This window comes from Antechinus flavipes, chromosome 1 (assembly GCF_016432865.1).
Source record: "Antechinus flavipes isolate AdamAnt ecotype Samford, QLD, Australia chromosome 1, AdamAnt_v2, whole genome shotgun sequence".
Classification (NCBI taxonomy): domain Eukaryota; kingdom Metazoa; phylum Chordata; class Mammalia; order Dasyuromorphia; family Dasyuridae; genus Antechinus; species Antechinus flavipes.
The window spans coordinates 447,917,046-447,943,632 of NC_067398.1; the positions used below are offsets into that span (position 1 = coordinate 447,917,046).

The window sequence follows — 26,587 nt, forward strand, 5'->3', positions numbered from 1 at the left end:
AGACTGCAGGTCCTGTAATCATATTAGATTACAAAAAGAATTAGATCTGAGGCCAAAAATATCATATCCAGCAAAATTACCTATAATATTGAATATGAAAAAATGGACATTCAAGAACTCACAGGTTTTCAGGACTTTCTATTGATCAAGACAGAACTTGATAGAAAATTTAACATGAGCCACTATCAAAGATCAGTTTTAAGGAAATTAACATGGACAAATTGTTTATCTTTTTAAAAAAATATGGAAATATATGCCATATGTTTAAGATTGACATCAACAATAGAGTAGCTCAAAAGAAAAATTGGGGCAGTTAAGGTAAAAATAGTAATTATGTTATACAAATGAGGTACACAAGAATGATAGACATAGAGGCATTAAAGGGGGAGGAAGTCTCATAGTTCTAAAAAACCTACTTACATTGGGAATGGGTTAAATAGACAACACTACATATATATGCCATAAAAGATATAGGACCCTCCAAAATCTATGAAGAAACATGGGGGCAGGGATGGATGGGGAAGCAAAGGGTGGGGGAAGAAGACAGGGGAAGGATCCTTGCGGGGAGGGTAAATAATAGCAAGACAAGTTAAGGAGCAGAATTAAAGCAAAGTGAGCAGGAATAGGAAAGTTGTGTAGGGGAGATGGTGTGTGTATATGTATGTATATATAGCTAGATGTATACATAAATATAATCTTAACTATTGCTTGGGTAGGGAATGAAAGAGAAAAAATATAAAAGTAAAAAAGATGTACAGCAGAGAATAAAAGAACAATTTATAAGGAAGTAAAGAAAAGAGTTTAAAAAATAGTATATACTAGGAGTGAAGGTGTGATCAGAAGTTAAGACTTACCATGGCACAATTGATGAAATGTTACGGAGGCCAGGGACTTAATTCAAGAAGATACTGTAAATTGAATTGGTTCCTTGAGGAGGAAAATAAAGAGAGAGTGGCTAGTGCAGGGAAGATGACCTCGGAGAGGATTGAAAAATCAAGGAACTGGATGGAGGTCACAATACAGGAGAATAGGATTTGAAAAACAGAGGAAGGAAAACCAACAGATTGTGGTAGGAGGTGGTATAATTGTAGGTGATGGCAAGATATAACCATTTTTTTATGTGTGACTGACATGAGGTGGAAAAGTTGGTCATAGGAAGTGTGTTTGAGTCAATATTCATGTTGAAGTTCCCTAATATGAGGGCAGGAGTAGAAGAGAGGAGTGTCAGTGGAGAAACATTTTGAACCATGTACCAAATTCATTGAAATGAGAAGGAAAGTACCTGGAGGTCTATAGACAATGGCTACCAAGATTTTGATTGGGTGGTAGAGATGAATAGCATTGATCTCAAGGAAAGAAAGGTTACTGAATGAGACAGGGAGAAAACCTGGAAGTGGTAATGGGGAGCAAGGAAGATTCCAATTCCCCTGCCTCAGGGCTAAAAGATGAAAGGAATGGGAGAAGAAAAGATTTAGGATAAAGGGAAATACAGAGTAGGCATTCCAAAGGGCACTGTGGAAAGGTATATTTGATTAGAATTTTGGAATGGGAGGGTTGAGGAGGTTGAGAATAAAGTATTTGAGTTGTGAAATATGGGGAATGAGTTTGGATGATAATTTACAGGGATTGAGAATCACTGGTACTTGGAGCTCAACTCATAAAGATGAGTATTTTAGTTAATAATAACTGACCAATAGTCACATATTAAGCATTTCAATATAGCTTTTAAAAATATAGCTGAATAATCGCCACTGATTTGCAGGAAAGTATTTATTTTATTTTATTTTATTTTTTAATTTAATTTTATTTAATAATAACTGTATTGACAGAATCCATGCCAGGATAATTTTTACACAGCATTATCCCTTGCAATCACTTATGTTTCGTTTTTTCCCCTCCCTCCCTCCCCCCTCCCAAGATGGCAAGCAGTCCTATATATGTTAAATATGTTGCAGTATATCCTAGATACAATACATATTTGCAGAATGCAGGAAAGTATTTAAAATGGTATTCTGACCCCAGCATTATAATTGATTTCAGTTCTTTTGGATTTATTTTGAGTTATTAATAAAATTTTTAAAAATACATGACTAGTGTATTAAAATATAATTGGAAAGGGAATGTTATAGGCTTGATATTCATATCTGCCTAGATGTTATCATTACATACTTATGATTCTTAATACAGTTTTAGTAAAATACCATTTTCTGATTCACTGATAATATTCTTGCCATTTAAACTATAGACATTCAATGTGATTTCTATGTCAGAGCAACTCTGTTCAAATCTTACCTCTATGACATTGGTGAAATCACCTGAGCCTTAGTTTCCTCATCTGTAAAATAGGGATAATAACAGCACCTACTTCCCAGGGTAGTTGTAATAATCAAGTGATAAGAATGCTTAGTACAGTGCCTGGAGCATAATAAGCATTATGTAAATGGTAGCTATTATTATTTTTATTATTATAAATAATAAAGAGCTAGATGATCCTATGGTTTTATTTCTTTTTGTTTGTTAACATCTGATTATCAGTATAGGATTATATACTTTGTATTAATTGGATTAAATTAAATAAATGTAAAACACTAAGTATTGTGCCTAACCTATACTGGCACTAAATAAATGATTATTGCTTTCCTTTCTCTTCTCTATGCCTTTAGTGGCTTCTCATTGCCTGTAGGGTAAAATACAACTTATTTAAGCACTCACTATATGTGACTCTTCACTATATAGCTATAGGTTACCTTTTTGACTTTAATTCTACTTCTCTCCACATAGGAAGTATTCCAGATAATTGAGATTACTAGCTATTCCTAGATCTTGTTCTGCCTTCTCTTGCATTTATATGTGTATCCATGCCTACAGTGAATTCTTTCCACATCGTTTGTTGAAATAAATTCAATTTAATAACCATTTATTAAGTGACTACTATGTTCAAGGCATTATGCTAGTTGCTAGGATTACAAAGGTAGACAAGACATAGGCCCTGTTCTCAAGGAACTTACAAGCTAATGGAGAAGGAACCAAAGACACAATTTATGTAAAGGAAAATGAGGGGGATATACAAAACAGAGGTCTAGGAAAGATGCTTCAAGAAATCTGGAAAGGAAAAGATCATTTTTATCCAGAATGGGGCAAAGAGGTGCAAGAGAAACTTTTATGACAGGGTGGTGAAGTCCATTTCAGGGAAAAAGGCAGCATAAACAAAGGCACAGAGAACAGAAAGTTCATATATAGAAGTGGGATGGAGAGAAATTAAATTTATTTATGTTAAATCTAAGTTTATTCTGAAGTTTTTATACCAAATACGGTTTTTCATCTATTTTCAGACTGTATTTTTTTTCCTCTGATAAGCTTGTCTGCTGCCATATATCAGCCACTGTTGCTAAGTACTAGGTGTATGAGCACAAAATTTTTATTCATAAAGAACTTACATTGTAATGAAGACAACTAGAATTTATAAGAATAAATGTAGCTTAAATATAAAGTTAGCTGTATTATAAGTATCAGTTATCACTATCTTCCATTCGTCCATACACAGAGAAAAAAAAACTTTTCCATTTTTAAAAATTAAATTTCTTCTTCTTTTTTTTAATCAACAGAAATCATCTTCATCCTTCCCTCATGCCCAAAAGAAAAACAATCTATCACAAACCTGCATAGTCAAGCAAGATATAACTGGCTATGTTTAAGAGGATAGGCATTCTCAAATTGATGGTAACCCCTCCCCCAATAATTCCATTATTTGATACTTCAAAAAGAGTTACAAATATTTTTGTTTGTCCTTAAAGTTTGTTTTATTTAGGACTAATCCCTTCCATAATCTAATCTCCCCCTAAATCTTCCTTTTCCCTCTCCTTTTCTCCTCCTATTTTGTGTATTTCTGTACCCAGCTATGTGAGTTCCTCACTCCTTTAACCACTTCAGATGAAAGGGAGGTTCGTGTTAGCTATTTCCCCTTTCTTAACCCTCCTCTCAGACTTTTTTTGTTCAGATTTTTGCTTGTATATCATGATCATATGAGATAATTATCTGTAACCTTTCTTTCCCTTTCCCACCAATGCATTTCCTTTTTCCTTCATTTCAAACATTCTTTAAGATCATCATAACATAACAGAACTCCCAAGCTTTCTGTTTTGATAAGACTCCTGATTTTGATAGGGTTCAGAAGAAACATAGCCCTCATTTCCTCTTATAAAATCTAAGCAGTTTATCCTTGTTTAATCCCTTATGATTATTCCTTAGTGTTTACCTTTTTATGTTTCTTTTCCCTCCTCTGTTTGAATGTCAAAGTTTCTCCACAACTATGGTCTTTTCTTCAGATATTCTTGGAAGTCCTCTTTCATTAAAAGTCCATTCTATCCACCCCCCCCCCTCAATCTTCCACCTCTGCTTTTTAATATTATACTCAGTTTTGTTGGGTAAGTTATTCTTGGCTGTAAATCTATTTCCTTTGCCTCCTGGAATACTCTATTCCAAGTTTTTCACTCCTTTGCAGTTGCTATTAAATTATATGTGATTTTGACTGTAGCTCCTCAGTACTTTCTTGTGGTCTGCTTGCAGTATTTTTTTTTAATACCTTGGAAGCTCTAGATTTTTGCTAAAAAAAATTCCTGAAAAATATTAAATTTAATTTTAAAAATGGAGACATCTTATATCTTTTGACTATTTGTTGGAGAGTGACTCATGTTCTTATATATTAGTATCAATATCTTTTATTTTTTGGATTGCAAACCTTTATCAGAGAAACTTGCTGGGGTTTTTTTCAAGTAATTTTCCCCCTCTAATTATAATTGCATTCATTTTGTTTGTACACAGACTTTATAATTTTATATAATCAGAATTGTTTGTTTGTCTCATGTGATCTCTATTTTTTATTTAGTCAAGAACTCTCCACTATTTATAATTCTGTAAGGTATTTCTTTACTTCCCTGTTATAATTTGTTTATACTATGTCATTTTATATCTAGATCTTATATCCATTTGGAGCTAAAAAAAATTTTGAGGCCATTCACACAGAACCCCCTTCCATATCCTTTTTGAGTTTGATGTATTTTTACACCAAATTCTGTGTGTGTGTGTGCACACGCACGTGCCCGGGCTTTGGTTATATGATAATGAGGTTCAGGATATCTACCTAGCTCTTTCACTTTCCCCTTCATATTTGTGTACTCTTTTTCTATTGTGTTCTGTTTATTTAAGATAGTATTTTCCTCTTCATTTTTTTCTCTAGTGGATTTCCTTTTCTTTTGTCTCTTAAAATTCACTGTTACCTTCTATATTAGGATTTTGAATGTAAACACTTTATAATCATTCATTACTTAGGTCAAATATATTTATCCTCTTTTTTTTCATAATTCCATTGTTTGCTTTTCAAAATTTCTACTCAGTTCTAGTCTTTTTAATCATGAATTTTTGAAACTTTTTTGTTTCCCTTTCTAATCCCATTTATATTCAGTTTTTCAGTTAGTTTTTCTTGGTTGTGAGCTTTTAATTTTTGCCTTTTGGAATATTAGAATATTATATTTCAAAATTCTAATGTCATGGTCATTATATAGCTTGTATGACCCTGAATGTGGCTCCTTTATACTTGAATTTTTTGCCTTTGGCTCCTTGCCATATATATTTTTTGACTTAGAAACCCTGGATTTTGGTTGTGACATTGTTGGAGTTTCATATGGTGATTGATTTGTAGATTCTTTCAATTTTCATTTGGCCCTTTTGTTCTACCGGGTCAGGACTATTTTTTTAAACCTGCTACAATGTCCAAGTTTTTTGGAGGGGCTGTGATTTTCTGGCAATTTGATTATTTAAAAATTCTCTTATATTTCCAAGCCAATTGTTTTTGATACCAAATACTTTGCACTTTTGAGTTTGTTCTTATTTCTTGTCTTGTCTGTTGACTCCATTCTAATTTTCAGACATTCTAGTCTCAGTACAGTTTGTTACTTGAAATCTCAATGATAGCCAACAAGTCCAAGTAAGAGCTGAAATGTTTCAATCTGTTATGATATCCTAGTTTTTTATTAGGATGTGATTTTCAGGTAATTTTATGATTTCTTTTTCTTTAGAATGATTTCCAGGTCAGTTGCTTTTAATAGCAGATATTTTGCATAGTTTTTAACTTTCATAATCTGCTTAGATCATTATGTCTATGCTTTCTAGGAATAATCTTTCTATATTTTCTAGTCCTTAACTGCCATCCTAAACTTCCAGATTTAATAAGTGAATTCATGTTATTTAGCTATTTATTTATTTCTTTACATATATCTGGTTGAATTCTTGTGAACATCATCCATAGAGGACCTTTTACTTCTTTTTTTAGATCTTTAACCACTTTTAGTCACATTTGTCAAATGCCTGTTATCAACCTTTATTATTTAGTGAAGTGACGTTTTGTTTCAAAAGTATTTTTGTAGATTTTTGAGTTGCTTATAATGTGCTCTTAGAATATATATCTGTTTCTTCCTTTTTTTTTGGTGAAAAAACATTAAATTTCCTATAGTTTCCTTAGTATGGTAAAATGTGCTTTGTTAATATTGTAAAAGACATCATATAGTTAAGTGTTTTCAATGTATTCCCACTGAGCTTTGATTTCTGGATGCCATTAAGTCATACTTATAAGTCATATAAGCCATACTTATATATAGGATATTCATATACATTCCTCTACCATATAAGCATGTAATTTACATAACATGTTCAGTCATAGAAGCTTCAGTAGTCGTTCAGTTGTTTTTCAGTTATGTCCAACTTATTAAGACCCCGTTTGAGGTTTTCAAAGCCCTAAGGCTTGTCAAAGATAACCCAAGGAATGCTTTGCCACCATTTCCTTCTCCAATTCATTTTACAAATGAGGAACTGAAGCAAAAAGGATTGATTGAGTACCTTGTCCAGGATCATACAGTGGTAAGTGTCTGAGGTCAGATTTGAATTCAGGAATATGAGTATTCCTGATTCCAAGCCCAGTACTCTATGTAATGCTCCATTTAGATAGTTTCTAGCTTTAAATCTGCCGAAGGTATATTTTCTTTTTGCTCTTGTTCTTCCCCTTCGTCCTGGTTGGAAATACAAGACAAATACCCAACTTAAAAATGAAATGAGAATTAAATAACAATATAAAATAATAATACAAGGCATATCATAGGATCAGATATTTAAAACTGAAAGGGAACTTAAGAAGCTTGTAGTACAACTACCCCATTTCACTGTTGAGCTACCTAGTTAGTGATTCAGAAAGAGTTTAGAGGAAGGAAAGTGTTTAAAGAAGGTTTTATGAAAGAGGTAATACTTAAGGTATGCTTTTGAGAAGGAATTAAATATAGAGGACATTTCTGGCAGGGGAAACGACATGTTAAGTCACAGGGCAAAGATTCAGTCAGCCAACAAACATTTATTAAGTACCCACTTTGTGACAAGCACTCTGTTAAGACTCAGGATACAAAGAAAGGTAAATGACAGCCTCTGCTCCTAAGGGGCTCTCACAGGCTAATAATGGGGGAGGAAACATGCAAATAACTGTGCAAACAAGATACATGCGGGATAAAATGGAAATAATGAACAGGGGGAAAGCACTAAAATTAGGGATAAGGAACAGCTTGCCATAAAGATAGGATTTTTAGTGGGACTTGAAGGAAATCATGGAAGGCAGGAGGCAGAGATGCAGAAGGATATCATTCCAAGTGTGGTACAGCCACAATGTAAAATGCTCAGAGTTGGATAATGTAGTATCTTGATCAAGGATAGCAAGGCGGCCAGTATCATTAAATACTAAGCATATGTGTGTATGGTGATGATGGTGATAAGGAAAGTACAAGGTAGAAAACTGGAAATGTAAGGGGGAGGGGTTATGAAGGATTTTAAAAGCTAAACAGAGGATTTTTTATTTTGATCTTGGAGGTGAAAGGAAGCCACTGGAATTTATTGAATTGGGATTATTGAGGGGAGGTTATTATATAGCTGCACTAATATGGTCAGATCAATTTGATAGCTGAGTAGAGAATATATTGGAATGGAAAGAGATTTGAAGCAGAGAGATCAACTCCAGGAGCAGGGTGATGAGGGTTTACACCAGGCTGGTGACAGAATCAGAGTAGGGAAGTCAATATATGCAAGAAATGCTGCAAAGACAAAAGTGACAAGCCTTGGCAACAAAGATTTGGGGGTGGGGTGAGAAATTGAGGATGACACTGAGGTTTGAAATTTGGGTGACTTGTGGGGACGGTGGTATCCTTTATAGTAATAGGGAAGTTTGGAAAGGGAAGAGATTTAGGGGGAAAATATAATTCAGTGGATAGGATCTAAACAGTGAGAAGCCTTCAAATCTAATGCCCTACAAATTAGGCAAGGACCCACACTTAACACCACATACCAAGATAAGATCAAAATGGGTCCATGACCTAGGCATAAAGAACGAGATTATAAATAAATTAGAGGAACATAGGATAGTTTATCTCTCAGACTTGTGGAGGAGAAAGAAATTTGTGACCAAAGATGAACTAGAGACCATTACCGATCACAAAATAGAAAATTTTGATTATATCAAATTAAAAAGCCTTTGTACAGAACGAATGCAAACAAGATTAGTAGGGAAGCAACAAACTGGGAAAACATCTTTACAATTAAAGGTTCTGATAAAGGCCTCATTTCCAAAATATATAGAGAACTGACTCAAATTTATAAAAAATCAAGCCATTCTCCAATTGATAAATGGTCAAAGGATATGAACAGACAATTTTCAGATGAAGAAATTGAAACTATTACCACTCACATGAAAGAGTGTTCCAAATCACTATTGATCAGAGAAATTCAAATTAAGACAACTCTGAGATATCACTACACACCTGTCAGATTGGCTAAGATGACAGGAAAAAATAATGATGAATGTTGGAGGGGATGCGGGAAAACGGGGACACTGATGCATTGTTGATGGAGTTGTGAACGAATCCAGCCATTCTGGAGAGCAATCTGGAATTATGCCCAAAAAGTTATCAAAATGTGCATACCCTTTGATCCAGCAGTATTTCTATTGGGCTTATACCCCAAAGAGATACTAAAAAAGGGAAAGGGACCTGTATGTACCAAAATGTTTGTAGCAGCCCTGTTTGTAGTGGCTAGAAACTGGAAAATGAATGGATGCCCATTAATTGGAGAATGGCTGGGTAAATTGTGGTATATGAATGTTATGGAATATTATTGCTCTGTAAGGAATGACCAGCAGGATGAATACAGAGAGGCTTGGAGAGACCTACATGGACTGATGCTAAGTGAGATGAGCAGAACCAGGAGATCATTATACACTTCGACAACGATATTGTATGAGGATGTATTCTGATGGAAGTGGATTTCTATGACAAAGAGACTTAAATGAGTTTCATTGGATAAATGATGGACAGAAACAGCTACACCCAAAGAAGAAATACTGGGAAATGAATGTGAACTATTTGATTTTTGATTTTCTTCCCGAGTTATTTTTACCTTCTGAATCCAATTCTCCCTGTGCAGCGGGAGAACTGTTCGGTTCTGCAAATATGTATTGTATCTAGGATATACTGCAATATATTTAACATATATAGGACTGCTTGCCATCTTGGGGGGGGGGGGAGGAGGGAGGGAGGGGAAAAAACGAAACATAAGTGATTGCAAGGGATAATGCTGTGTAAAAATTATCCTGGCATGGATTCTGTCAATACAAAGTTATTATTAAATAAAATTAAATTAAAAAAAAAAAACAAAAAACAAACAAAAAAAAAAAACAAATCTAATGCCCTGTTTGTTAAATAATGTTAGTGTTATAGTAGTGGGGTATTTTGATAGTAGTAGATTTAGAACTATAAGTTTCTGATTTATGTTATTCTATAATGCCAACTTTCACTACAGAAACATGATGTATTTATTTAGTGAGTAGATCAGTCTGACTAGAGTAATGGTTAGAGTTCATGAAAAGAAATAAAGGTAGATCAATTTGGAGAATTTGGTTGGGGCCAGATTTTGAAGGTCTAAGGATAGTATATAAGGATTTGGAATTCATACTATTTGTAAGTTATGCGAAGACATAGAAGATTTCTAGGCAAGAGATATGACTTATGCAAGAGTGTTTGGGATGGTGAGAGATGAGAGGTTCTGAGACATGGTTAGAAAATAATTGCTATAACCTTAGTATGGTATGGTGAATTCATGTATTAGATTAATGAAACGGGAAGAGAAGTTAAAGCTAGATGTGAATGAAATAACAAACACATATCAAGAAGACTTGGTAAGTAATAAGATATTGGGGGAAACATGAAAGGGTGAAATAGTAAAGTAGAAACTTAGATGATATTAACATGGATTTTGTTTAAATTGTGATTTTAAAGTTCATTCTTATTTAACATAAGCTTACCATGCATGTATTTTTAACAACTTAGAGACAGGATTGTTTATCTTCCAGAAAGTAGAGATTACATATATTTAAAAATGTATTTGGGGGATTGTGTTGCCATTTTTCTCATTGTTCTAAATCATGTGACCCAGTTGGCAAATTATATCTCTTATCCTTATGCCCTCACAGTCTTTCTAAAAGGAATTATATGCAACAGATAAAGTGATTTCAGATATTTCTGTGGTCTAGGAGAGCGATTGGTAAGCTCTGATTTATTTAAAAATGTAAAAATCATTTTTCTTTTTTTGGACCATACAAAAAGCTGTAATTTGCCTAAAGGCCTGTTTGCTGAATCCTGGTATAGGACACTAAGAATCCAAATGTGGTAACAGTTCAGTGAATTAACAACAAAGTAGACTACTTGCTAGCTTCTAAAGTGCTTATTCAGCATTCTCCTATTCCCCATGACTTTTTGGCAGCTGGGCCATACAAACCAACCTATGCTTGCAGCAGAAATCATTTCTCCTTCTGTGGTTCTCTATTATATACTTGGTTGCCATGGTAGAGTTTTGCTATTACCATGTACATTTGACAATTGGTTTAGATTGGTTCTAGATTTAGATCTACTTATAAATGTATCCATTGAGATTTCTAGAACATTGTGCTCAAAAAAATTTCACTTTCTTTTTCCTAGTTCCTTTTATTTTTTCTTTTTCAGGTCCCCTTTATCTATTATACTTCTAAGAACTTTTAAAAAATAGATATATTACCTTCTTTCCATTCTAATCTACCTTTCTTACCAGTTTTAGTACAGAGAGCTGATTGTATTCCTTATCTTCTCTGAAATCTTCAGTATACAGAAAATTGTTTACACTGTGTACAGAAAATTCCTTTGCCTAACAGTGAAGACCCTACATAAATACTCTTCTCCTTTTCCAGATCTATTTTATATTATTTCCACTCATGTATTTCCTATTTCATTAAAAGTAGACAATATCTTGCTCTTTGAGCACATCCAGCTCTTTCTTGTCTGTAATTTTGCTCATTTTATTTTCTTTGCTTGGAAATAATAAACTTTCTCCCCATATTGTCAGTTGAATTACTACATATTTTTTTAAAGACAATCTCAGAAGCCTCTTTCTATGATATTTCTTGTCAGTAACAACCTTGTATCTTGTACCACTAGATTTTGTACTTTCTGTGATATTCATGTATATTGCATTATGTATTATAATGATCTATATATCTATAGCCAAATATATTATTTCTCTTCTAGACTTTAAGCTTCATGAGTTCAGGGACTCTAAAACTTTGTACTTTCTTTTGTTCCTGATACAGTGCTCTACACACAGTAGATAGTTATATGTTGTTGGGTGTGAGAAGACAAGGATATGAAATGATGAGTGAGAAGAACCAGCGACCCTGTAAACCACTTGTAAAGAGACCCTCTGATTACTTTTCAAACATACTCCTATCTTGCCTTCTTTAATCCTGATTTTATTCCTAATTAGAGGATTTGTGAATGTATAAAGGTGCAAAAATCAGTTATGGAATTTTAGAAACTAGTCTTACTGGACCTGAAAGAAGTCTCTTTGACAACTGATTGGATGACTATCCTTTGCAGTAGCATTGGCTCATCTAACTCCTACAGTCCCTGGTCTATTTTTAACAATTTTGATCATGTTGTGTTCTGAATCTATTTTGGTTACCTACCAATTTAGATCTGAATATAAATGCCCAGCTCAGTGTCTTGCACATCCAGTACATTAAAAGAATTGCTGAATTATTGATAATAAGTAGATGACTATAACAATGTAAGCGAAAATGATGAACCTTAAATGAGGGAAGAATGGATTTCATTATAATTCTGTATGGAAATATATTTCAGTTAATTCAGTTACTTGTAAATTAGTTACCCAGTTAGGGGGTAATATTGCCCTCTTGGTTTCTCTTCCTTTCTGCTGCCTGAGTTTTTATTATTTCATTATTTCTTTTACTGAGAAAATTGATGTTATTTGTCATAGACTTCAAGTTCTCTCCTTGTCTCCTTTTAACTTTTTTAATGTCCTTGCTCATGGTTTTTTCCTGTCTTCCAGCCTCAGAGGAAGAAGTGGCCTTTGTTCTTTTCTGTAGCATTGACTTGTCATGTTTTGTAAATGCCAGGCTTATTTTAAAATTTTTTTAAAAATCATATTTTGTGCTGAGTCTATTGGTTCATTATGATATACCATCAGTTTCTAAGTCCTACTTTGTGCTCCACAGACACAGCCTTAATTTAAGGCCTGAACTTTTATAGCCAAGATTGTTGTTAGTCTCTGAATTGGTGTTTCTGTCTCTGGTCTTCTTTTTTCCCATCTATCTTCCAAATACCAGCCCAGAATTTTTTTGAAAGGCACAGATTTGATCATGTTCCTTCCTTCCTTGAAACCTTCAATGGCTTCTCACTTTTGTTTTTCAAATAATTTATCTACCTTTAAGCCTGGTCTTCTATGTCCATCATTATCTGGTTCCACACTTCTTTCCAAACTTATTTTATATTACTCTCCTTTATGTACTTTATGTTTAAACCAGCCTGGGCTAATGGCTATTCCCCAAAGTTGACATCTCATCTCCTCTCCTCATCTCTGTAGGTTAGCAAAAGATGCCTTCTGAACTTGGAATAAACTCTTCATCTTTGTCTCTCAGAATTCTTATGCTTACTTCAAGACAGTGCTTATTTTACTTCTGCCATCATGCATACTGCTATCTTTTCTCTAGTTGCTAGTGTACTCTATTTCTTAGAGGGTTCTCATTTATTTATTTGTGCATATATTGCATTCTTGTAGTAGAATGTAAGCTCCTTGAGGGCAATAATTGTTTCATTTTTGTCTTTGCATCTATCATTAGCTGTTATTCAGGGACTTATCCATATTAGGAGCTTAATTAAGTCAAGGCAACAAACATTTATATTATTGATAGCTAACTACACTTTTACCAAGCCCTTCTGTCTTTTTCCAAGTACTTGTGATAAGTGATCAGTAATTCCCACTAATATATCTTTAACCTGTCCCTCTCTGGTGGGTATTGCTATGTTCACCTTTATACCATTCTTAAAAAAGCCTTCTCTTGAGCTTGCCACTACTTAAAATATTTCTGTTTTCCTTATCCATTGCAGTAGGTAGCATGGTACTGTGGAATAAATGCTAGATTTGGAGTTAGAGTATCTGGGTTCACTTCTTAACTCTTATTACCACTATGTGTCATTGAATTGTCTCCTGCCCTCAAGTTTCCTTGAGGGGGTTTTGCAACATGACTTTTAAATTTCCTTTGAGGTCTATGAGCCAAACTGCTATATATAGATATAGAGAGTACTAAACATTTGTTAACAGTTACTTCCTCACCAGCACTTATAAATCCTCTGTATGGTTTCTGCAATACCTGATCGACTGGAATAATTGTCTCTAAAGGCAAATGTTCTTAATGATTTTTGTATCCTGGACCACTTTGGCAGTCTAGTGAAGCTTGTGAACTCTTCAGAGTAATAAAGTAAATTACATAGATTTACAAAGAAGCTAATTATATTGAAATAGTTAACAAAATATATATTTTTAAAAACCATGAACCCCAAATTGAGAGTTCTTGCTCTTAAATCCTTTTCTTGTCTTTCTGGATACTAGTGTGTTCCCCTTCTCCCCCCTCCCCCATATCATATATATATATATATATATATATATATATATATATATATATATGAGAGAGAGAGAGAGAGAGAGAGAGAGAGAAAGAGAGAGAGAGAGAAAGAGAGACAGACAGACAGACAGACAGACAGACTGAGACTCTTTTAATGGAATATAAGCTCCTTGATGTTAGGGACTGTTACAATTTTGTTTTTATAGCCTCAGTGCCTAGGATAGAGTCTGACTCACAGTAGATTATATAATGCTTGTTAATTGATTGATTGGGCAGCTAGATACAACAGATAGAGTGTCAGGTCTGCAGACAAAAAGACCTGAGTTCAAATGTGACCTCAGAAACTACTACCTGTGTGATCCTAGACAAGTCACTTACCCTTGCTTGCCTCAGTTTTCTCATCTGTAAAAAGAGTTGGAGAAGAAAATGGTAAACCACTCCAGTATCTTTGCCAAGAAAACCCCAAATGGGTCATGAAGAGGTGGACACAACTGAAACTAATGAACAGTAAAAAATTGATTAACTGAGGTTCTAATGACCTCTGTATTGACAAATTACCTTTCCCTCCATCTTTTTTTGGGGGAGGGGGAGGAATGAATTGAGCCAAACACAATAGCACCTACCTCACAGGATATATATAATTTGTCTGCTTTCATGATTGAGCCAAACACAATTGTATTTATTTGTGTATATATTTGTGTGCTTTCATGTTATATCTATCCAGTAGAATATAAAATCCCTTGAGTGTTTGTGTTATTATCTAGCATTGTACTTGTAGTGAGTGCCTTAAAAAGTACTTGTTAGATTGTATTCCTTTGATTTTGTTAAGGTATTCCCCTGTCTGTGAGAACTTTTTCCTTATCTCTTACTGGCTCCTTATCTACCCTCTTTAATGTGTATCTCAAGGTTCTGTCCTTGTCCCTCTTTTCTTACTTTTCTGTAGTCTCTCTTGGCTATGTAATTACTCTTCATGGCTTCAAAAAACGATACCTATATAGACAACTGTGAATTTTATATCCCTGCTTCTACTCTCTCCATAGCTTTAGTCCTCTATTTTCAACTGCCCCCTGGATCTATCTTTCCAAATACCCCATCAATTAATTAGCCTTTTAGCGAGAATTTTTAAGTGCTTGCTATGGGCCAGGCACCATAGGCACTGGGGAGTAACGTTCAAAAAATGAAACAAATAATCCTTTCCCATAAGGAGCTTACATTTTCTAGAGAAGATAATATATATTATATATGAAATAAATAATAGGTCGCATTAGTAGGTAGGTACTAGTAGCTGAAGGATCACAAACTGTGTCATGGAGAAAATAATTTGGATATTTGGTGGGTAGAGCTGAGGAAAATGGGAACAAAGGAGCATGGAATGGAGTTTGTACAGTATCATAGCTGGGAATTAAGATTCACTGGGATTTTGAGAATATGATAGAGAAAGACTTAACCATTGAAGAATGAGTTCAGTCAAAATATCAGTAACTAATGAGAAGTATTTTGAAGAAAGCAAATAATTCGTTTGTTCAAGGCTGACTCTGTATCCTACTTGCAGCATGTGAGATGATGGATCTTAGGAATTAGGAAGCCTGGGAGGTCCTATTCATTGCAAGGAGAGACAAAAGAAGACATAGCTTATAGCATATGAGGCCAGAACAATTAGTAATCGGTCTCATCTGAATTGGAACATTCAAGAAGGCCCTGGGATATAGACAGAGACCAGAGGCAAATCCTGGGGCTCTCTGGTAAGTTGTGGAGCAAATATAGAGGCCACAGTTGGGCAATGTAGATCTGGGGTTGATACAGGATTCCTTTGGAAGTTTCAAGAGTGGAGACAGAGGCAGATGACCTGGATTTGGTGTTGACATAGCACTGATTCATATTTTTATCCAAGTTTTCTATAGTCATCTCAAACTAGACAAAACAGAACTCATTCTTTTCCCTCCAAATATATACACAATGAAATTAATCTCTTTCCTATAAAACCTATCCTTCTACCTAACTTCCCAATTACTGTTGAAGGTACTATTACTGTCTTAGTCACTCAGGTTCACAACCTAGAAATTATCCTAAGCTGTTTTCTCTCTTCTACACATCCCACAGTCAGCCAATTTCTAAGTCTTCTCAATTCTACTACTCCAACACCTGATACATCAGACCCTTTTTCTCTTCTCACAATACAACCCCCTTTTCTAGGCCTTCATTATCTCTCACTTGGACTATTGTTATTTCTGGGATCCTCACATCTCATTTGGACTGTGGGGAAGGTTCATAATAATTTTCCCTTCTCTTTGATCCTGCTCCCTAAAATAATGAATGACAGTTTTTTTTAAAGGGGTTTATATGGAAGCAAGATAGAATACAATAGTAAATTAAAGGAGAGTCATATAAACTTAGTCATTTTGAGAGTTGATCCTGGTTTTATATATTCCATAAAGACCCATATCTTATTCTTAGCTCCTTTTTCCTTTCTGATTCACTCAGTTATAACACATTTTCTACCTAGCTATGAGTCATGTTATCAGTTCTTTGTCTTTATAATAGCTTATATTGCAATAACTGATTATGTAATTTCTTATAGTGTTTATATTGTTTTTGGTTACAAAATATTTTGTATCAGATCTCTCAATTCAGTCTTTTCATAGTCTTTATGACTCTTTCATTTTAAACCCAAAATAACACAACAATGTGCAAATTAACTGGTACAAAGTAAAATAATTTATTAACATAATAATACACTTTGCAACATATAAAAGATTATATATATATATAATATTTTAAATATTCAATTTGTCCTTTTGCTGCAATCACTTGTTTTACATATTTAGTACTGAATTTATACAATTTGGATACATCTCTTAATTCTTCATCATGAAACCACACTTTGAATTACTTGGATATTAAGCTTACCTTTGCCAAGTCTATTTTTTCAAGGACTGTTTTGAGTAAATAGTCTGTAAATTTTGAGTGGGATTAAAATCAGTAGTCTTTTTGATGTTCTTTCATCTTCAAGAAATTTATGCTACTCAATTTTTATATGTTTCCTTCAAGTAATATCTAATCTTAAAAACCATAACATTTAATAAAACAACCAAGGGGAGGAATAAAACATAGGTATATGACACAAAGTCTATCACTTAGCTGACAGAATTAACTAGAGTTTGGGAAACCATCTATTTGATTTCAGCTAGCTTAAATTAGACTTTCTGAATCAATGCAGTGTCAGTGAAATTATATATGCATGATTGTAGATGTCTCAAAATTAAGCTATATCAAAATTATTATTTGTCCCAAATACTATATACCCAACTGTAGATCTTAAATAGTCTTTCCTTTAGTCCCTATGCCTCCTAAACGAGACTCTTTCCTTTCTTTCTGTTTTTCTAAGCCATTTTTCTCATCTACCTTAAAGTTTCTGTGTTTTGAGATCTGTGGATCTCAGTGCTGTGGTTCTTAGCAGTTCTCTCAATTATGCCTCATTCCCATCCTCTCTAACATTAAACAAAATTCTTTTAGCTTAATTATTGGAAATGACTCTCCATTCGAGCTTTTAAGTAGAAAAAAATCTTTCAAAAAACGATGCAGATTCTGATTTGCAGAAGACGACTGTGGCATCATAATCCATGTTAAAACAATAAAGCAGTTTGGGGATCTTCTGGAACTAACCTGTAGTCTTAAATGGACCCAATTAAATTCAATGCAATTTGTAAAATGTAGGTTATATACAAGATCATTTGATAGTGCATTGTAAGATACAGAGAAAATAAAGTAGCTTCTGCCCAGAAGGAGCTCACATCCAAGAAAAGATGAAAAACTTTTTTTCCTCTTAATTTTATTCTTCTGACCACACAAAAAATTAGTAATAGGTCAAGTATAATGAAATGAAAACACATTCAAACACAAAGTGCCTAGTGTGCAAACCATTGTGGTAGAAACTGGAGTAGGTATAAAATTTAGATAAGATAGCCCTTTTTAGCCTCAAGTAGCTTACAATCCAATAAGGAGATACATATATAAATAAATATAATGCATACATACATCCTTTAGTAAGTTGTAAAATGTGCTAAATAACTCTTTTTTGGTGTAGGTCATTTTGAAAGATCTAGTATGCTTTAGGAGTTTTCAAATGAACGAATGAAAGAATGAAAAAAAGATATAATGAGCATTTGTCATGTTCTGGGCAGTGTACAAGTACTAAGGAAACAAATTCAAACAAACAAGACCATGTCATCCCTGAAGCCAGAGTTGCAAAGTGGAATGATGGCTTGTTCTCAAATTGTCTGGGAGGAGAGATATGACCTAGTTTTGGGCAGAATATGGTGAAACCAGTGAGAAGATTATGATGGTTTTGGAGAAATTAACCAGAAGTAGCAGAAGTACTTCACTTATACTTCTCATGACTTGAAGATACCTCAAATTTTGTGATATACCTTGGGATTATATGATTTTAGGTGGCAAATTCTGGAGTTTAAAATGTCTCTGAAGTATTTACAGGGATTTTGGAAATTTCTAGATGTTGGCCACTTGTTAGCATCTCTAGAGTAGGCAAGTCAGAAAGATGAAGTTTTGAAACTGATTTAATTCAACAACAAATATGTTATCTTATATATACTGATATAAAGAAAAACTGAAAGTTTTTGTTCTCAAAAATTTACATTTTATGGGATTATATATATATATATATGCTGAGAATAAAATATGAAACATGTAAAATATAAAATAAGTAAAGTAGACTAAAGTGAAAACTGGGACATGGAAGAGCATTAAGGAAAGGCTCCTTATAGAAAATGGCACCTGAGACAAAACTCTAGAAGAAATAAAAGTGGCAAAATGTAGGGCCTAGACGAACATTCTTCATGTAAAAAATAGTCTTTATGGAGATTGACCATTGGTGTAGTATGGGATAAGCAAAGAGGCAATTCTGACTGAAATAGTATGTGAGATGGAATAAGGTGAAATAAGTATGCAAAGATAGATTGGAGCCAGATTGTGAGTCACTTAATTAAACAAAAAATTATTAAGTACCTAATGTAAACCAGACTCTATGGTAGGCCTTAAAAACACAAGACAAAAATGAAACAGGCCTTATTTTCAAGGAGATCACATTTTACACAGCAAGACAACATATATAACATACATATTTATATATGGGCATATTTATATATGCCCTTATGGACATACAAAATTTACCTACTATAATGACATTAGCAGTGTGAGGGATCAGGAAAGACTTTTCTGGGAGATTGCCTTTGGGTCCAGTTTTAAAGGAAACTAGGGCTTATAGAGGAAAGTAGGTGGCCTAGTGGATAGAGTATTGGGCCTGGAATCAGATAGACTCATCTTGGTGAGTTAAATCCTGCCCTAGATACTAGCTTTGTGACCCTGGTTAAGTCACTTAACCTTGTTTGCCTCAGTTTCGTCGTTTATAAAATAAGCTGGAGAAGGAATAGCAAACCACTCTAATATTTTTGCCAAGAAAATCTGAAATGGGGTCATGAAGAGTTGGACATTGATGGAAAAATGACTTAGCAACAACTCAACAACAGAGGACTTATAAGAGCTAAAGGTGAGGAGAGAGTGTAATCCATTGAGAGAGGGGGGATGGCATACAGTATTTGAAGATAATAAGAAAGCTAGTTTGGACAGTCTGCACAATGCTAGGAAGAGGACAATTATAAGATTATTATAAAGGTATAGTGTAAAGCTAGGTTGTGAAGGGTTGTAAATACAAACAAAAGAATTTGTGTTAGAATGTAAGCTCCTTGGAAGTAGAAATTGTTTTATTCTTTGTATTTGTATTCTAAGTGGTGGCGCATAAAAAGTTCTTAATAAATTCTTTTTAAATGAGTGATTGATTGATTCAAGAAGTAATAGAAAGCCACTGGAATTTATTTAACAAGGTAGTGAATGGTCAGATCTGTGCTTTGGGAACCTGTGGAGGGTAAATTTATATTTTCCTCCTTTTTTAATGAAGAAAGTCAAAATTTAAAAAAAATATATATTTCCTTAATCTTTAATTACAATCAGTTTTTAATTGTTTATCAGTTTTATGGTGTTCCTAGTTTTTGATTTATCTATTTTCTCCTCATTTATATGATATTTATATTGGATATATTTGGTTACTAATTTTTAAAATTGCATATTTGGTTCACTAATTCTCTTTTTCTGTTTTGTTAATATGAAATTTTAAAGGTTTTTTTCTCTTTGAGGAGTAATTTAATTGCATCCCAGAAATGTTGGTATGTTGTCATAGGATTATCATTGTCTTGTAATTGTTATTTCTGTTCAAATATATTTTGTTCTTTTTATCTACTTGTTATTTAAGATTTCATTATTAAATCTCCATTTAAGTTTGGTTTTTTGATTGTGTTTTCTAAATTGATAACTGCTTTTATTGTGTTATTATCTGGAAAGAATGTGTTTTAGCATTTCCACATTTCACTTATATGCATTTTTATCTATGTCCCAATACTTGTTCTAAATTTTATAGATGTGCAATATGGTGGTGAGAAATATGTATATTCTTTTATTGATCTTATTCATAAGATTCCATAAATCTTTTAGCCCTAAATTTTCCAAAAGTTTGTTTAGTTCTAAGTTTCCTCACTTCCCACCACCCTTTTTTCTTTATTTTTAATAATGTTTTATTTTTCCAAATACATGCAAAGATAGTTTTCAGCATTCACCTTTGCAAAAACTTTTGTTCCAAATTTTTCTTCCTCTCCTCCCTCCATGCTCCTCCCTTGACAGTAAGCAATATGATACAGGTTAAACATGTGTAATTCTTCTAAACGTATTTCCATATTTGTTGTGCTGTATAAGAAAAATCAGATCAAAAGGGGAAAAAATAAGAAAGAAAAAAAGCAAGTAAGCAAACAGCAATAACAACAGAAAGGTGAAAATACTATACTTTGATCCATATTCAGTCTCCATAGTTCTCTCTTTAGATGTAGATGGCTCTTTCCAGTCTATTGGAATTGCCTTGAATCATCCCATTGTTGAAAAGAGCCAATTCCATCACAGTTGATCATCACACAATCTTGTTGTTACTAGTATAATGTTATCTTGGTTTTGCTCACTTTTCACTTAGCATCTTTGGGATACAGATCTACTAATGGTATTCCTGGAACAAAGGGTAGTTTTCGAGTCTTTGGAGCATAGTTCCAATTTGTTCGTCAGAGTGATTGGATCAGTTCACACCACCAGCAGTGCATTAGTGTTCCAATTTCCCCAATTTTTTCCAATATTTATCATTTTCCTTTTCTGTCATATTAGACAATTTGATAGGTGGTACCTCAGGATTATTTTGATTTGCATTTCTCTAATCAGTAGTGATTTAGAACATTTTTTAAAATATTAATTCAAATTTTATTTATTATTTTTCTCTCAAGACTATTTTATTTTTCAATTGCATGTAAAGATAGTTTTCAATGTTCTTTTTGTAACACTTTGTATTCCAAGGTTTCTCCCTCTTTTCCTTACTCCACCCCCAAGATAACAAGCAATCTGATATAAGTTAAATATGTACAATCCTTTAAATGTAGTTCCATATTTGTCATGTTGTGCAGGAAAAATCAGGCCAGAAGGGAAAGAACCATGAAAAAGAAAGAAAAAAACAAAAAAGCTGAAAATACTATGCCTTGATTCACAATTGTCTTTTAAAAAATTTTTGAATATTCTTTTATTATTATTATTATTATAGCTTTTTATTTACAAAACATATGCATGGGTAATTTTTCAACATTGACCCTTGCAAAAACTTCTGTTCCAACTTTTCCCCTCCTTCCCTCCACTCCCTCCACTCCCTCCTCTAAATGGCAGGCAGTCCCACATATGTTAAACATGTTAAAGTATATGTTAAATACTATATATATATATATAATATATATATATATATATATATATATATATATATATATTATATATATATATACAGTTATCTCATTGCATAAGAAAAATGTTATGTTGTGGTCCATACTCATTTCCCAGTGTACTTTCGCTGGGTGTAGCTGGTTCTGTTCATCACTGATCAGTTGGAACTGATTTGGATCCTCTCATTGCTGAAGATAGCCATGTCCATCAGAATACATCCTCCTATAGTATCGTTGTTGAGGTATATAATGATCTCCTGGTTCTGCTCATTTCACTTAGCATCAGTTCATGTAAGTCTCGCCAAGCCTCTCTGTATTCATCCTGCTGGTCATTTCTTACAGAACAATAATATTCCATAACATTCATATACCATAAATTACTCAGCCATTCTCTAATTGATGGGCATCCATTCAATTTCCAGTTTCTAGCCACTACAAACAGGGCTGCCACAAACATTTTGGCACATACCAGTCCCTTTCCCATCTTTATGATCTCTTTGGGGTATAAGCCCAGTAGTAGCACTGCTGGATCAAAGGGTTTGATACCTTTTTGAGCATAGTTCCAAATTGCTCTCCAGAATGGTTGGATCCATTCACAAGTCTACCAACAATGCATCAGTGTCCCAGTTTTCCCACATCCCTTCCAACATTCAGCATTGTCTTTTTCTGTCATTTTAGCCAATCTGACAGTGTATAGTGATATCTCAGAGTTGTCTTAATTTGCATTTCTCTGATCAGTAGTGATTTGGAGCACTTGGAAATTGTCTTGAATCTTCACATTGTTGAGTAGAGCCAAGTCCATCACAGTTGATCATCATATAATTTTGTTGTTGATGTGTACAAATGATCCTGCTGACTTCACTCAGCATCAGTTCCTCTAAGTCTTCCCAGCTTTTCTGAAATCACTCTATAGAGCTTTTTCCCCCATATGACTATAATTATCTTTAATTTCTTCATCTGAAAACTGCCTGTTCATATCCTTTGACCATTTATCAATTAGGGAATGACATGTTCTTTCAAATTTGATTCCGTTCTCTGTATATTTTAGAAATGAGGTCTTTATCAGAAACACCAACTTTAAAAATTGTTTCCTATCTTTCTACTTTCCTTCTAATCTTGACTGCATTGGTTTTGTTTGTGCAAAACCATTTTTAATGTAATATAATCAAAATTATGCATTTTGTATTTCATAATGTTCTCTAGCTCTTGTTTGGTGTGATTCACCCTTTATGAGGCCTTGTGGATATCAGTTATCTCATTTATAAAATGTGTAGATTGGTCTGAGGTCCCTTCAGCTCCAAATCCATAATCTTATAATTCTTTCCTGGTTTAAGTTCACAAAATCATCATCTGGAGTTTTAATGGCAATGATATGTTTTGGTATACTGGATATTTTTTTGGGGGGGCGTCTCTATGAAATGCTATCTACCTCACAGGTTTTTTGTTACATAAAGTACTGTGCAAAGGCCCAGTACTTGTTTGGCTAAACTTTTTTGCTTAAAATTTTTTAGGATAGATAAAAGATATTCTCATCGTCCTCCAAACTGCTACATAAACTGAATTATAGTATACCCTTTGCAGGAGATGATTTTAAGTGGAAATCATATATACACATGTCATTTTATATGTGCAATCTACATAATCTATATATACTTATATTTTTATATATGTATGTATGTTTATACGTTGGTAATATATGTATAGAGGCCAAAACATGGTTTTCATTAGTATAGGAACTTCTAGAGGAGGAAATTCCCTCTTCCAATGCTATAATGGTACAAGTTGACTCCTTTACTATCATGCTACAAATTTTAGACAGGAATTTAAAAAAATAAATAAATTCTGATCTTTTCTGTGTTTTTCCTTCATCCCTGCCATTATCAAGCATGTTTCATCTTTCTCTTCTCTCCCATTGAAACAAAAGAAAAACTAAACTCTTGTAGCAAATATACATGATCAAGCATAACAAATTCTCTCATTAGTCAAGTTCTCAAACGTATCTTTCTTTGAGTCATGAATTCCTTTGGCAGTCTTATGAAGCTAATGAACTCTACATCAGAATAACGTTTTTAAATACATAAAATAAAAGATATATGATTGCCAAGGAAACCAGTCATATTGAAATATAGTGATCAAACTTTAAAGAACAAAACAAAATAAAACTGCAAGTTGCCTAGAGCACTTAAAGGTTAAAGGATTTAACCTCAGGGTCATAGAGCCAGTATGTATCAGAGGGAGTACTTGAACTCAGGTCTTCCTGACTTCAAAACTGGATTTTTATTTACCATGTTCTGCTGCGTTGCAATATTATATATTATTCATTATTTTTGATATATGTATTTTATTTCTTGAAGGAGGTTAAAAACACAATATGGGTTCTAAAATCTTGTTAGTATTTAATATGCAAATACTTTCCTACTCAACAAATTCCTTTGTGCTTAATCAACTTTCTCCTCATTAAACTCCAATGTTCCCTGTTGATTTCAGGATAAAATAAAAAAATAAAAAGTAAAAATCCTCTGTTTGCCTTTTAAAGCATTTTACAACTTGGTCTTGTTATACATCCTTCTTCTTTCTTCAGATATTACTCTCTTCCTGCACTTTCTTTTTGCCCACAAAGGCCTTTCTGTTTCTCTTCCATGACTTGTTTTTACCTTTGCTGTTATCTGTTCCCCATACTTAGAATGCCCTCTCTCTATACTTCTCCCTCTTGGAATCCCTCTTACAAAGCTCAGTTACAAAAACACCTTCTATGTTAGGGTTTCTTACTCTTTTGGTGTGTCATGGACCCATTTAGCAGTATGATAAAGTCTGCCCTTCTCAGAATGTATTTAAGTTCATGAAATAAAATATGTAAACTTATAAAAGGTAATCAATTATATGGAAATAGAGTTATCACAATGTGAAATAAAACAAAAACCCAGCTTGTAGACCTCAGGTTAAAAAACCTCTGTGCTAAATTGACATGATTTTAGAGCTTCTTGATCATCATTTTTAATTGGTACAATGTCTACCAATACTTCAGTGTTGTGTTCCTTTGGCTACACTATGTCAAATTTGTAAGCAAGAAATTCTCTTGAGTAGATATATTTAAAGAAATTATTAAGCAAAATCCCTTTTAGCATTATTTTTTGTAATGTGAATAATTATTCCATAATTTATGTTTGGTAAGTATAGATTTTTTTAAGCTTTATTAAAGAGTGAAGTAACTATATGACTTATTTATACTCTGCTGCTCTCTTTACCTATAATCAGAACATTATTCCCAAACCAAGTGGATTGTTGTTGTTTCTCAAAAATATAGTCAAAAGGAAAAAAAAATGAACATCTTTATTTTTATTCTTGAAAAAAAATGAGCTTAAGATAATATTTGTCCTTATACTTTTATATGCTATATATCTTTTTGTATAAGACATAAATTTTTAGCATAGCAGAAATGTGAATATTGCACAGTGATTCTAGGAATGAAATTGTGAGGTGATGTAAGATTGGGGCATCTTCTGATAATTTTTTTTTCTTTTTAAAAATTCTTATTTTAATTATGGATATTTAAATAACCTATACCATTTGCTACAGTCAGTCATTAGCATTATAACTCCATAATGATTAGTAATTTTGTCATTAATGAACTGCTGCAATAAGGGAACAATGTTAACATCAAAATTTCGTATTGAATCATTTTGTAGTTTCCTTATCTTATTAATTTTCTGAAAAGAAAGAATAATTTACCAAATATTTGTTTTTATTGCAGTGATAAACAGCGGCAAGTAAAAATGCAGACTTCAGTAAACTTCACTGAATCTACTCTCTCTCCTACGGTGCTATCTCCATCATTAACATCTTCAAGTTCTCTGGGTCTGCAAGGCACCATGAATGGTTCAATTCCAGAGTTAACTGTCAATTGTAATAGTCATATAATTGGTCTGTTGGATTCTCCTCCTTCTAAGAACTTACCTGGTAAGGTTGTAATTTGCTGATAAAACGATTCATTATCATTATTTTGGTCAATCCATTACATCCAATTATTTGAGCCTGCAAAAAGAATGATGCTAAAGACTATAGAAAAATAATTGCTTAGTTTAGCCAAATTTTTCATGACTAATGTGCTTTAAATGAAGGCATTATATTCCTTTTTTTTTTTATATCCTATTCTTTATTCTGAGTATTTCCTAAGCTGTAACTCAAGTTACATTTTTCATTTTTTATAACTTTTTTTGATATTAGCTGGCAGTGATTAATGCTGCTCTTTCCTTCCTTCTTTCCTTCCTTCCTTCCTTCCTTCCTTCCTTCCTTCCTTCCTTCCTTCCTTCCTTCCTTCCTTCCTTTTTTTTCTTTCTTTCCCCTAATAAATACACTAATTTAGTATCATGGATAATTTTTATATGTTATAAATTTACATAGATGATAACAGGAAAAAGCAGGATAAAACATATTAACACAGTATAGAAAATGAAACAGTTCTCAATATATTAGGAAAAATTGAAAGTAAATGGAGATGGTGGGACAGCTAGATGGTATACAGTGGAGAGTCAGGAAGACCTGAGTTCAGATACTTAACATTTTGTAGCTGTGTGACTCCTAGGCAAGTTAGTTACTGTCAGTTGTGGATGTGTGTCTGTATCGAAGTATGACTTGTTATGGGCAGAGAATTAGGAAGAGATTTGGGAGACCCAGTTCCTAGTCCTCC

General features: G+C 33.4%; 2 protein-coding genes across 2 annotated transcripts in view; both read left to right on the plus strand.

The window, feature by feature from the left end:
* UBE2W (ubiquitin conjugating enzyme E2 W) overlaps nt 1–25,737 on the plus strand; it is a 157,640-nt gene extending 131,903 nt beyond the window's left edge. The window contains exon 6 of the mRNA XM_051970046.1: nt 25,652–25,737. Within this exon, the coding sequence (XP_051826006.1) occupies nt 25,652–25,671 (20 nt within the window). The 3' untranslated portion in view covers nt 25,672–25,737. The remainder of the gene's footprint in view (nt 1–25,651) is intronic.
* The window catches only part of STAU2 (staufen double-stranded RNA binding protein 2), a 437,835-nt gene that overhangs the window by 13,932 nt on the left and 397,316 nt on the right, over nt 1–26,587 (plus strand). Inside the window, exon 2 of the mRNA XM_051970039.1 lies at nt 25,652–25,857. Within this exon, the coding sequence (XP_051825999.1) occupies nt 25,652–25,857 (206 nt within the window). The remainder of the gene's footprint in view (nt 1–25,651; nt 25,858–26,587) is intronic.